This window comes from Agrilus planipennis, unplaced genomic scaffold, assembly GCF_000699045.2.
Source record: "Agrilus planipennis isolate EAB-ADULT unplaced genomic scaffold, Apla_2.0 scaffold19, whole genome shotgun sequence".
Classification (NCBI taxonomy): domain Eukaryota; kingdom Metazoa; phylum Arthropoda; class Insecta; order Coleoptera; family Buprestidae; genus Agrilus; species Agrilus planipennis.
In genome coordinates this window covers 2,262,827-2,276,368 of record NW_020438954.1, presented here as the reverse complement: position 1 = coordinate 2,276,368, position 13,542 = coordinate 2,262,827, and the positions used below count along the sequence as shown (strand labels likewise).

General features: G+C 36.9%; 1 protein-coding gene across 2 annotated transcripts in view; it reads right to left on the bottom strand.

The window, feature by feature from the left end:
• Positions 1 to 13,542, bottom strand: part of LOC108743016 (GTPase-activating Rap/Ran-GAP domain-like protein 3) — a 142,652-nt gene that overhangs the window by 26,160 nt on the left and 102,950 nt on the right. For both annotated transcript variants that reach the window (XM_025974914.1, XM_025974915.1), the window contains one exon: positions 6,084 to 6,393. In XM_025974914.1, the coding sequence (XP_025830699.1) occupies positions 6,084 to 6,393 (310 nt within the window). The remainder of the gene's footprint in view (positions 1 to 6,083; positions 6,394 to 13,542) is intronic.

Here is a 13,542-nt window from a genome sequence, read left to right as displayed (position 1 = left end):
ACCTATATTGAGAAGACACAGTGCACCTAAAGGAAGAAATAACACGAACGAGAAATTAGATTACTTCAACTTAGAAAGGAAGGTCGCATTATCCATTTGGAGAACACAGCAGTCCTAGTTAGGTCTTTGGATTTCTACAACCTGGCTAGGCGTGAAACCTTTGAAATAGAAACACATGCTCAATAACATAAACATAGATGATGGGTTATGCATACGTATAGCTTGGAAACCTGTAATGAAAAACAGACAGAATGCAATAAACGGGAATAGTCAAACAACCGAAACAACATGGATTCAACGAAGCAGAAACTCATTGATGTGATGTGATAGTTTCAATATAAAAAGGGTAACACGGTTACAAACCGCATCAACATCGTGAATATTTAAGCAAGAACTATGAAGGTTCATTTTCGCCCTCTTTCTACCGTTATACCCCCTCCCCACTTACTTTGAAAGACTGTAACGCCACATTTCGGACGCTTCTAACCTTTTCTTTTCCGCCGCGCCCACCGTCCATGTTTCGCACCCATACACCGCCGCACTTCAAACATACACATTTAACAAGCTTTTCCGAATTTCTAAATTAATCGTTCGCGAGCATAGAAGTCACTTCTTTTTATTGAAAGCGACTCGATCCTGCGCTATGCTTTGCTTTATATCCCTACTACTCCTTCCGTACTGACTTATCTGACTTGCTTCCATTTTATTGAAAGCTATCTCTACCTCTATTAGATGCTAATAGTTTTGCCCCTGTATATCTATCCATACAGTTGTACTGTCTTTAATGATGTTGATGGCGTCTTAAATGTATAGATTAAAAAGTAATGGTGACAGTGTACATCCCTGTCTAATTCCCTTCCTAATATTTACTTCTCTACGTTGCAGCCTCAGCTCTATAACTATGCTTGTTGCTCTTTATAAAACTAAGTACCTATCACTCTTCTATCTTTGTAACTCATCCCTACATTTTTAAGTCCCATTTAACATTGTCAAAAGTTTCTTCTCAATGTACAAACCCTATGTACGCCCTCTTTCTTTTTTCTATTGTTTTCTCTATTGTTACCAGTAAAGCTAGAATGGCCTCTGCCGTTTTTCTATTTCTTCTAAACCCAAATAGTTCTTCCGTCTTTTTTTCACTTCAGGCTTCGGAAAATTTAATAACGAAATAAACTGTACGTGATATTTGCGGATTTAAAAGAGTATTACCCCAAAAAACATAATACATGGGGAAACAAAAAACAAGAAAGGAAAGCGCATCGTGTTGGTTAACTCATTCATGCGACAGGTGATATGTTTCCAGGACTCTCTCGTCGCATCGTGTCGCGTCGTGTAGAATTAGTCTAGTCCGCTTAGCGGATAATTTATATTGCACGTGGAAATGCTTTCAGTAAATTAAAATTATATTTCCACTTAACGTGCGATACGCACCAGTTCGTTTTTGTGTCACGTAATGTGGCTTCGCTTATTCAAAAATTCCACCAAACAAAATTGTTTTTAACTACGGCTTTGCTATATCCGCCAACTTATTTAATATTAGTAGTCTGTTTTGAATTTCCGTATCGATTTATGGAAAAGAAAACAGTGAAACAGGACTGACGGAGTTTTAACAGCTTTTTCAAGTATTCTTGAAAGAGCAATAAGCAAAAGCGTAAAAAGTATTTTTGTGTTATTTTTTTTTTGACAGTTTTCTGCTTAAAAGGTTCTACTTCGAAAATATCAGTGTTAAACGAAAGCTTTATTCTGCATAAAAAATTCTTATGTTAATGCTTCATAATCATAAGGTCGTCAGACCTACGGCTGGTTGGATAGACACCTCCACTCTTTCCTATCCCACGCTAATTTTCGTATTTCCCTAAAACTATAACAACCCACATCCTTAACTGTTTGCGAACGGTAATCTAATCTAGGTTTACCTCTACCCCGCCTAACTCCCGTTTCTGCCTCTAATATGTCTCTTACTAGACCTTCATGTCTGAGAAGATGTCCTACTAGCACTGAGCGGCATGGCCTAGAGGTCTAGACCATTGCTTAGCATTCGGGAGGACGCCGGTTCGATTCCGGGTCAGTCCGTCTGCCTTGGTCCAAGTTTTTCTGTGGTTTCCTTGGACCACCTAGGCAAATGCTGGGGCAGTAATATTCCACAGATAATCTTTCACTCTCTTCTGTCTTCATTTCGTCCGTCTCATCTTTCTCACCCGAACCACCACTCACCCATTCCCATGATTCCTGAAAGCAGGCTGAAGAGGGCCTTCCGCCCTACCTTCCGGCATAGTCCGGAGGGACTGCCCGCCCACCAGCATTACTGCCTGGTGGGAATTAAACACCTAAAAGTTTTTTTTGTCCTACTAGCCTATTTCGCCTATTTCTTATTGACTTTCATAGAGCCCTCTACTCTCCTATTCTTTCTAATACCTCTTTATTTCTAACCTTCTTTATCCACGGTATATCTATATGACTCGCCTGTAACACCACATTTTGAACGCTTCTGACCTTTTCTTTTCCACCGCGGGCACTGTCTATGTTTCGCACCCTTACAGAGCCGCGCTCCAAATATACACCTTTAACAAGCTTTTTCGAATTTCTAAATTAACCGTTCGCGAGCAAGTGGCTTCTTTTTATTGAAGGCGGCTCGACCCTGCGTTATCTCTACTACTCTTTCCGTCTTGACTTATCTGACTTCCTAGATACCTAAAATAGGCCACTTGTTCTAATTTTTCTTTTCCCTACTTTTTCTTCCCTTGCTTACCAGTATTTATGTTTTACTTGTATTTATTTTCATGCAATACTGTTTCGTCAATACCACTTCCATTTTATTTAATGCTGTCTGTAACTCCACCTTGCTAGATCCTAATATTGCTATAATACTTAGTGAAATTAATTTGTATTACCGAGAAAACTAAATTATTTTCTATATTCCTGTTATTTCTTTAAAAAGAGGATAGAATATTATTAAAATATTTCTGGTTTTTAATTTATTAATTCCATTACGTAGTATAATTAAAGCATGCATGCAAAAAATACCTTTATGAGATTAGTGCAAAAGCTTATTGAGTATTTATTTTGTTTGCAAGTAAATAACTTTCATAAACTGAAGGTGATGGATGACGCTCACAACAAACAGATTTGTTTACATGTTGTTGTTGGAAATTCAAACATACCAATCGTAAATAGTGCTACCAGTATTCACGAATGTGATTTATATTATGAAGCTGTTGAACGCTTCTCAAGGATCATTGATATAGGCACAAACAAACATCTATAGAAAACCCTTTGCCAACGTGTTGGTCTCTGGGGATGTTTTTTCTTATTTTTAATGCATAAAATGCTAACATAATGAGCTCTACTTTCATGAATCTGTCTCCCGTATTTTATCATGTAGATACTCAATTTTCTTCTACCTTCCGAATCAGTTGGTAATAAAAATATTTGGATGATAATTTTATTGATTAACAAACAACGTTTCTGAACAAGAAAATTAATCCACAAATTGTTGTTTACGTGCTTCCCAGCCAGGTATTTCAATTACTATACCAATAGCTTACGTTCCATCCAATAATGGTTAACGTCAATCAAAAATATTCAATCAACCCCTACAACTACTTGATTATAGTAAGGAGAACAGAACATTGCAGCCGTGAATGAATATAAATGTGAAGCATTAGAAGATGTATATCGATTATCGACATGATGTCTCTATTGTTACAGAAGCATGTAAGTATATGAGTATATTGAAAATCTATACATACAGGGTGGCTTAGAAAGAACTACACAATTGATTACTACAATTTTTAGACATCTGAGAAAGATAATTAAACCACAATGCATTCATAAATTATAGTAATGTTGCAAATTGAATGCCAGTTTAACAAGGACTATTTCAGTGGTGTGTACGTACCATTGAAAAACTTTTTTATACAATATCGTAACCTCAACGTCCATTAAACTTGGTTATGTATTTCTAGATTTTTTTCGATCAAAGTCGAACGGTAAGCCCCTGGCGCGTCATGGCCTAAGGATTTAGAGCATTCCTTAGCATTCGGGAGGACTCCGGTTCAATTCCTGGTCCGTCTGCCTTGGCCCAAGTTTTTCTGTGGTTTCCTTGGACCACTTAGGCAAATGCTGAGGCAGTAATATTCCACAGATAATCTTTCATTCTCTTCTGTCTTCATTTCGTCTGTCTCATTTTTCACACCCGAACCACCACCCACCAATTCTCACGATTCCTGAAAGAAGGCTGAAGAGGGCCTTCCGCCCTACCGTATGGAGTAGTCCGGGTGATGTTTAATGCTTGCTTTCCATGCCCTAAATCCCACTATTTATGAACCACCCTCTATTATACATATTCCAGTGCTTTGGCATGCCTTGTGATAGATATATGTATGTAGACACACATTCTACCATTACATATCTACACATTGTGTGCATATATATCTTTAAGTATCCAAATACTACACTTATGTAAGTCTCTGAGTATATATCTACGTATATTTGAAATCAACGAACCACAGCAATTTACTGTAGGTAAATGTGCCTGCATAGTGTGTGTATTTAATGAATTGAGTTTATGGCCTTATCTCAGATGTTTACAAGCGAAAGGGGCATTTGTGTTTACCATCATAATTAATGGTAATCGCCATAGTAACTAGCGCAGCTGACAAAAGGGCAGATAGTTCGGTGCTCAATAGTTGAAATCCCTGTACAACCGCTTACCTTAGCTCGTGTTAATACAACGCTGTACGCGTGTATTAATATCAAAACAGGATTGAAAAGTATTTTCAGTTACATTTTCTATTTAAATTAGAAGCAGGGTTACAATATTTCATAATTCCCGATGAATACCTCCATATATGTATATTTCAATAACAGTAAATGCAACGCATTCAAAAAGATTTAAGTGAAGTTTTTTTGCTCAAAGTTGACCAGTGAAAACTGAGAAGACCGAAGTATACTAATGATAATAAATGTATACACTTTTACGGGGTGTTTCTGAAATAAGTAGCTACCTTGCAGGAGGTCATAAGGTGCTATATAACAAGAAAACTAAGTAAACATTTAGTGGTCCGAAAATCCACCGTTTTCAACCAACAATCAAGGACCAGTCCGGCCCTGGTAGGACCACGCAGAGAAATACCACATTGCAACGCTGCATTTCATTAGTTGCAGCATCCATATTCTACAAGTATTTGTTTTGTATTTAATATTCTTAATACCATGTCGATGTATATTTTAAATATCGTAGCACTGCATACTATCAGCGATGAACAAAGTAGTTACGTATTTAATTAATTGTTATCGCAATGGGTGTCTAGAGATTGTTATGTATAGTAAGTTGTTGATATTTACTTTATTAATCGTTCCACAACCGTCACCGTTTACATTTTTCATCAATGTAGTTGCTTAATTGTTACCGCAACTTCTCTATACGCTGCCAATGCACGACCAGGGCCGGCTTCGGATAGTAACTGCGTTTGGTTTTGCTTACAATTGGTTTTGTCTCTTAACCACGCTGTTTTACTCACCATGTGACTCACTGTTATATCTAGTTAACACTCTGCAATGCTTTAATAAACTTAATGTATATAAATATTTTTCAGTTTCATATTGGAAGATATTGATTTTTATTGCTAGATTAGTCCTGTTAATTTATATTAGGGGAAGAAGTACGAAGTTGTATTATGCCAAATATTCTGCAAAGCAGTAGCGACAGGCTCGAATAGGCAAATTCATGAGCAAGTAGAGGTCAATGTAACCTTAAAATGAGGTTGATGTTGTCTGACAATGTCTGCCTATTAACTTTATTGTCGCATAAGTTTTGATTGAAGGAGATAGGATCGCAAAACTTCTACGACCATGTTCGTCTTTGGTAGCCTCATATAATAATTTATCGTTTAATCAGAGGGGGAGTGTATTCATGCAAGTAAGGAAAAAAGATTTTATCGTAAATTGTAATGTTTACCTATGACGTAGTCTACCTATATATTCATTGTTAACAAACTTATACCAGAATCATAAAAATTGATTGTTAGGATTACTTACTACACACGGCGACGCATTGATCCTTTATGAGAATTAGGATTTCTTACCTTCCACAACGAAAGTTCCATCCTCTGTGGCTACTACAAGTTTGTTATCGTCCCAGGAGTCCGCGCAAATAATGGTTTGTTGCGGGAAAACGGGATAGAAGCAGTTTGGTTCCCAAGGCGATTTTCTAAGCAACGTGCTTCCCGTACCAGCAGATGCCAAACTAGTAGGAGCATCTCCTCGAACTATCGCTTCCAATTTAAGTGCTTGACCGATGCGGACAAATTCTATTTGTCGAGCATCTTCTTTCAATCGTGAGTGCTTTGGTGTTTCCGCCAAAACATCAGAGAAGGCTCGGCGATTTAACATCGTCTAAAATCAAAGAAACACAGTATTTGTTTGTGAATTTTTAATTGACAATCAAAAAACTATAATAATAATAATAATACAAAGTAAAGTAAGGACGTGAACCTCCAATTTTAAATTATTTTACGTAGTAGTAGTTTTATTGAGTAGGACCCTCTTTTAAGGTTCTTTAGTTCCTACATCTATATTTCTTCCTATTTGACCTATGTATAAGGCTTCACAATTTATACATTTACAGCCACTCTTAATGTCAGTATAATAAACATATAAACTTGATTCTGTCGAAAGAATACAGACCACTTCGAATTATTTTATTCGATTATGGTAACGTGCCTATCACGTTGAGGCTAGCTACGCCGGGATTCGTTTCAGCAAGTAGATATCCATATATTTAAAGGGACCTTGTTGGAGCATACGTAATCCTAAAATGTAGCAAAGTACTACAGTTGGCGTTTACCGAGCCATTTGTGGTATTTTCTAAAACGCGCTGTTAAGACAGCAGGTAAAAGTTGGTCTGTGTTCTGTAGGAGCTGTCTGCGAAGCGCTGATTAAATCCAAAAATCGCGATCCGCGTCTGGCAGTTTCGACAGAATACAGACCACTTCGAATTATTTTATTTAATGGATAGAATGTTTTGAATAATGTATTTCAGTACCCTACCAGTTGAAAATTAAGAAACTATACAGTAATACATTGTAAATTAAATTCTATGTTGTCTGCACTTTCTAAACTAGATTTCTTCCTCGACATGAAGGACAATAATACCGTCATAAAAGACCGGAGATACATAATGTCCCCAGTTTTCCCGAAAAGAGCAGTGATGTACACTTTGTAAGTTTGTACTGTTGGTAACGTTGTTTTGAAGAGAAAAGTTTTGTTTCCTTTTATTATTTTTCCTTTCGGATAACAAAGGCAGTTTAAGGGTAAGTTATGATCCTGCCACAAAAGTGACGTATAAGCATCTGCTGGCGTGACTTGTTCTCGTTAACAGTGTGTCTTTAACCCAACAAAGGCTTCGGGCAACGGTACTTTTTAAAAGTACAGCAGCAAAATGCTTTTGAAGTATTATATGACAAAAAGTGGAATAAGAGGTGAAGTTTGAAATAGGATATTACATTATACGTATCTAGGAAAGTTCCAAGTGACATTTTTATTCTCTTCAAAGGTGACGTCCTAATTAAAACTTGCGGATCTATGATTGGCTTTCCTAGACAAAAATTTTCAGTCTCTCTCCAGTCTCTCAGAGTCTTTCAGCGTCTCTGACAGCGTCTCTTACAGTCTTTCATAGTCTCTCAGTTATTGCCTAACTATTTTTATGGATCTCTCACAATCTCTGTATGAGAGACTCTAACGATAAAATTGTTAATTCAGAGATTCCAGTCTCTCACCGAGAGACTGAATGAATAAAACTGAAAAATTAAGAGACTCGAGTCTCTCGTAGAAAGACCGTGATCACTGAAATATGTTGAACTTAGAAAATTTTAACCATGTCTATCGGGACACCACTTATTGAGAGATTCGAGTCTCTCGTTCAGAGACTGGATACGAAATGAGGATCTCTTTATGAGCGACTCATCTCTCTCGTTCAGAGATGCTAAATAGTTTTTTTGAAAGTCTCTCTCAGCGACACCACAGAGACTCGATGATACACGGAGACTCGAGTCTCACTTTCAGAGACTCTGTGAGAGTGAACATTTTTATCTCGGGTTATCATATAAGTTTTGGAAACTGACTCAGGATAAAAAGAAGGAAAGCTATTCTTCTCTGCTCCTTCGAAGTAAAAACTTTGGTTAGATTCTTAAATTGTCATTTGAACAGTTCATCATCATCATAAGGTCGTCAGTCTTAAGACTGGTTGGACACGCACCTCCACCCTTTCCTATCCTGAGCTAACCTTAGCATTTCCCCAAAACTAGAAAAATCCACATCCATCCAGTCGTCTATCTCTACTCCTCCTAATCCCCTGTTTCTGCCTCTAATATGTCTCTGACTAGACCTTCATGCCTGAGAAGGTGTCATACCAACCTATCTCGCCTAGTTTTTATCGTCTTCCTTAGAGTCCTCTGTTCTCTTATTCTTTCTAATAACTCTTTAAAGGGTAAAAAGGACAAACCACTTCATGAAAATTCTATATTTTGGTTAAAAATAGACATTTATCCTTTGTTTCAAAAACCAAATTCTAAATCTCAACATAATGTAGGTGTATATTTTTCAAAATTTGATGTAATTTATTCATAATTACAAAGAGACGTAAAATTCTTTAATATCATATTAAACAAAAGAGTTAACAATTTAATTGATTAAAAAACTCTTTTAAAATTAACGAAGTTGATGACAGTGAAAAGCACTTACAGGGAAGAAAAGAAGAAGAAATATAGGAAAGAATAAGTTCGGGTTCTTTTTTAAAAGGATTTGCTTTAGCGTCGAATCCAATTTTAATCGCCAGTTAAAAAAAGTATTAATAGAAGAAAAATTACTCACAAAAAATGCGCAGAATTAGCAAGAAATTTTAGAATTTTATTTTGATTAATTGTTTAATGTCATTACGGGCCAAATGTTGTAACAATTTTGGTGGTTCATCTGTGTATATAAAATGATACACTGATTGATATATCAACGAAAAGCCCAAACGTCTGGGTCATGAGTCTTAAAATTTTGCAAGGATCCTTTAAAATTCACCCCCAATGGGGTAAAAAAGCGGTTGAAAGTTTGATGTATTGAACAAAGTATCCACTGTTCAAACCGCCGAGTCGGGAAGCTTGAAATTTTGTACAAAGCTTATTCATCATCCACTACGAAATGAGTTTTCAAAATACCATACTTAAAGGGGTGAAACGGACGTTTACAGTAATACATTTTAAAAAAAGAAAGAAAGAATGGGGAAAAATTAAAAAACTGGCTAGTTTTCGGTATTTAAGAAATCAGGGAACTCAGGATGGATGGAACAGTAGAGATATAGAAGAGATTAGGTCAGAGTAGAGTCGCTTTTACCAAAAGGAAGTGATTTCTATGATCAATTTGGAAATTCGAAAAAGAATGTTAAAGGTGTATGTTTGGAGCGCGGCCAGTGTTACCTGCGAATGATGAAGATACCGCGGATAGAGAGGTTAGAATGAAGAGGTATTAGAAATAATAGGAAAATAGAGGACTCTATGGAAGTCAATAAGGAATAGGCGAGATAGGTTGGCAGGACATCTTCCCAGGTATGAAGGTCTAGTCAGAGACATATTAGAGGCGGAAACGGGAGTTAGGAGTGGTAGAGGTAGACCTGGATTAGATTAGTTTTCGCAAGTAGTTAAGGATGTGGGATGTTCTACTTTTAGGGAAATACGAAGATTAGCTCAGGATAGGAAAGAGTGGAAGTGCGTGTCCAAACAGACTTAAGACTGACGACCTTATGACGATGAAGGATATGTAATGTTCTGGTTTTAAGGAAATGAGAAAATTAGATCAGGATTGGAAAGAGTGGAGGTTCGTGTCCAGCCAATGTTAGGACTGACGACTTTTTAATAACGATATTATAAAATTAAAAAAAAAGTGTCAAGGGTTATGTGCTTCGTACTAATGGTTTAGATTAGGTTATGGTGGGAATGGTTTCAAGTGCTACAGACTGTCGACGTTGATAAAATCTAAATTTGGACGAATTGCGACTAGTAGAGTATACTTTGATTGAGAAACAAGCTTAGATACACAACGGGTCTCTATACAAATTATGGTACATCCTTGTTGTTCCCTTTAACTCCTTTGTACATTTTAATAGATATTTTGTAAGTTACTGAAGATTCTGTCCAATGTTTTTGTAAATAACTTGTCAGAAACGTTAATTTTTACTGACAAAAATTTGAAGAAGTATAACTGTACACTTGATGTGGGATAACGATAGCATTTAGTATTTTGTACGTTAGCTACTAGAACGTCTCTTATAAGACCGTGCGGCATAGATACATTCACGAAACTAGGCCACTCGGAACTCATATTCGGAAGCAAAAAACCTCGAGTCGCTCTCACGTGCATAACGTTCCCTTTGTGAATCTTTCTGTATCGTGGAAAGTCGTAAAGAACCGTTTCCTCATGTCATAATATCAACATGAAAAATTCATACCGTCTTTGGTGATATCCCAAATTGCTACAGGTAACTACACACATTTCTTCTTTCACTCGTTTTCTACAATAACTATCGGCATACAAAGAAGAGAAAAATTGCTTCAATTTCTCATTTTCTCTATAACAGTGATAAGCTATGTTAGCTGAGAATCCGGCGGCTGCTGAATTGTAAATCGAACGGTGTTATTAGGAGTGTTAATTTAATTTAAATTTAACAAGTGGGAATAAATTGTTTAAATCCCTCGACAGGCTAACGGGTTATTTAACTTATTTTCTATTATTGTTGTACGATTTTTGATGTTTTTTCCCTATTTACAACATAATTCCGTTGACACCTCAAAACCACCCTAGATTTACAGCTTTCGAATAATAATATTATTTGTGCTTCCATCTGGCAACATTGATTATATACTATAATTATATAATCAGCGAACACAGATACAAATCACCTAAAATGGCTAGAAGTATGCCCCTTCCATTTCAAACTTTTAAATTCAATCATATTTATTTAGGTTTTACCAGCGGCTTCACTAGCGTTGGTGCGTTTTAAAGATCATCGACAACCACATAAAACAAATTATTGTATCCCTAAGGAACTGTATTTGTTTTCTGGACAAGAGGTACCCACGTATGCACTTTTTTGAAACCTTGACAACATACGTATGTACAAAATTTCATGGTAAGTTTTACCCGCTGCTTAGCTCGTGTTGATGTCCTGAATACGTGTCAATAATCATCGATGACCACACAAAACTAATGTTTTCTATCCCTCAGGAATAGGATTTGCTTTCTGAATAAAAGGTACCCTATGTCCTTTTATGCATCCCTGTACAAAATTTCATGGTAAGTTTTACCCGCTGCTTCGCTCGTGTTGATGTCCTGAATACGTGTCAATAATCATCGATGACCACACAAAACTAATGTTTTCTGTCCCTCAGGAATAGGATTTGCTTTCTGAATAAAAGGTACCCTATGTCCTTTTATGCATCCCTGTACAAAATTTCATGGTAAGTTTTACCCGCTGCTTCGCTCGTGTTGATGTCCTGAATACGTGTCAATAATCATCGATGACCACACAAAACTAATGTTTTCTGTCCCTCAGGAATAGGATTTGCTTTCTGAATAAAAGGTACCCTATGTCCTTTTATGCATCCCTGTACAAAATTTCATGGTAAGTTTTACCCGCTGCTTCGCTCGTGTTGATGTCCTGAATACGTGTCAATAATCATCGATGACCACACAAAACTAATGTTTTCTGTCCCTCAGGAATAGGATTTGCTTTCTGAATAAAAGGTACCCTATGTCCTTTTATGCATCCCTGTACAAAATTTCATGGTAAGTTTTACCCGCTGCTTCGCTCGTGTTGATGTCCTGAATACGTGTCAATAATCATCGATGACCACACAAAACTAATGTTTTCTGTCCCTCAGGAATAGGATTTGCTTTCTGAATAAAAGGTACCCTATGTCCTTTTATGCATCCCTGTACAAAATTTCATGGTAAGTTTTACCCGCTGCTTCGCTCGTGTTGATGTCCTGAATACGTGTCAATAATCATCGATGACCACACAAAACTAATGTTTTCTGTCCCTCAGGAATAGGATTTGCTTTCTGAATAAAAGGTACCCTATGTCCTTTTATGCATCCCTGTACAAAATTTCATGGTAAGTTTTACCCGCTGCTTCGCTCGTGTTGATGTCCTGAATACGTGTCAATAATCATCGATGACCACACAAAACTAATGTTTTCTGTCCCTCAGGAATAGGATTTGCTTTCTGAATAAAAGGTACCCTATGTCCTTTTATGCATCCCTGTACAAAATTTCATGGTAAGTTTTACCCGCTGCTTCGCTCGTGTTGATGTCCTGAATACGTGTCAATAATCATCGATGACCACACAAAACTAATGTTTTCTGTCCCTCAGGAATAGGATTTGCTTTCTGAATAAAAGGTACCCTATGTCCTTTTATGCATCCCTGTACAAAATTTCATGGTAAGTTTTACCCGCTGCTTCGCTCGTGTTGATGTCCTGAATACGTGTCAATAATCATCGATGACCACACAAAACTAATGTTTTCTGTCCCTCAGGAATAGGATTTGCTTTCTGAATAAAAGGTACCCTATGTCCTTTTATGCATCCCTGTACAAAATTTCATGGTAAGTTTTACCCGCTGCTTCGCTCGTGTTGATGTCCTGAATACGTGTCAATAATCATCGATGACCACACAAAACTAATGTTTTCTGTCCCTCAGGAATAGGATTTGCTTTCTGAATAAAAGGTACCCTATGTCCTTTTATGCATCCCTGTACAAAATTTCATGGTAAGTTTTACCCGCTGCTTCGCTCGTGTTGATGTCCTGAATACGTGTCAATAATCATCGATGACCACACAAAACTAATGTTTTCTGTCCCTCAGGAATAGGATTTGCTTTCTGAATAAANAAATTATAATTTTAGTTGAGTATTTATGATATTAGATTGTTAGAAAAATTAAGGATGCGCAACATTTTTTTTAAGGGGGGTGCAGGTACAAAAAGGTTGGAAACCACTGCCATAATCATACGTATGTAGGTAATAGACTGAATAAGTAGCTTTTGGACTCAAAGTCACTAGGAATATTTTAGTTTCCCAAAATGTAACCTTTATTTTTCTAAAACATAATACCCAAATCTGTTCTCCATTTCTTCCCCTTAGTTTGGATACTAGGCACCTAAGGGTTGGAACGTTTATATTAGTTTTCGACTCTATGTTGGAAACCTTATCAAAGTGGGTTCTTTAGTTAGAAAAGCGCCGAACTATATGGAACCTATACGTCATTAAACGTCAGTGTTGGTTTTTCATACTAATATAAACCTTCCAACTCTTAAGTATAGTTCATTTACTTTCTCTAGCGATGTCCCCTTCCAATGTCTAGGATGCGCGCTGGCAAAATCGTAGGTAGGGAGAAAAAAGCTCATTATACTCTCGACTCTTGTTCATTAAACATACTTTTTCATACAGTACCTGCCAAAAGTTTTGTTCAATCATGAATAGTAGTGCGAGTCGAAAACAAG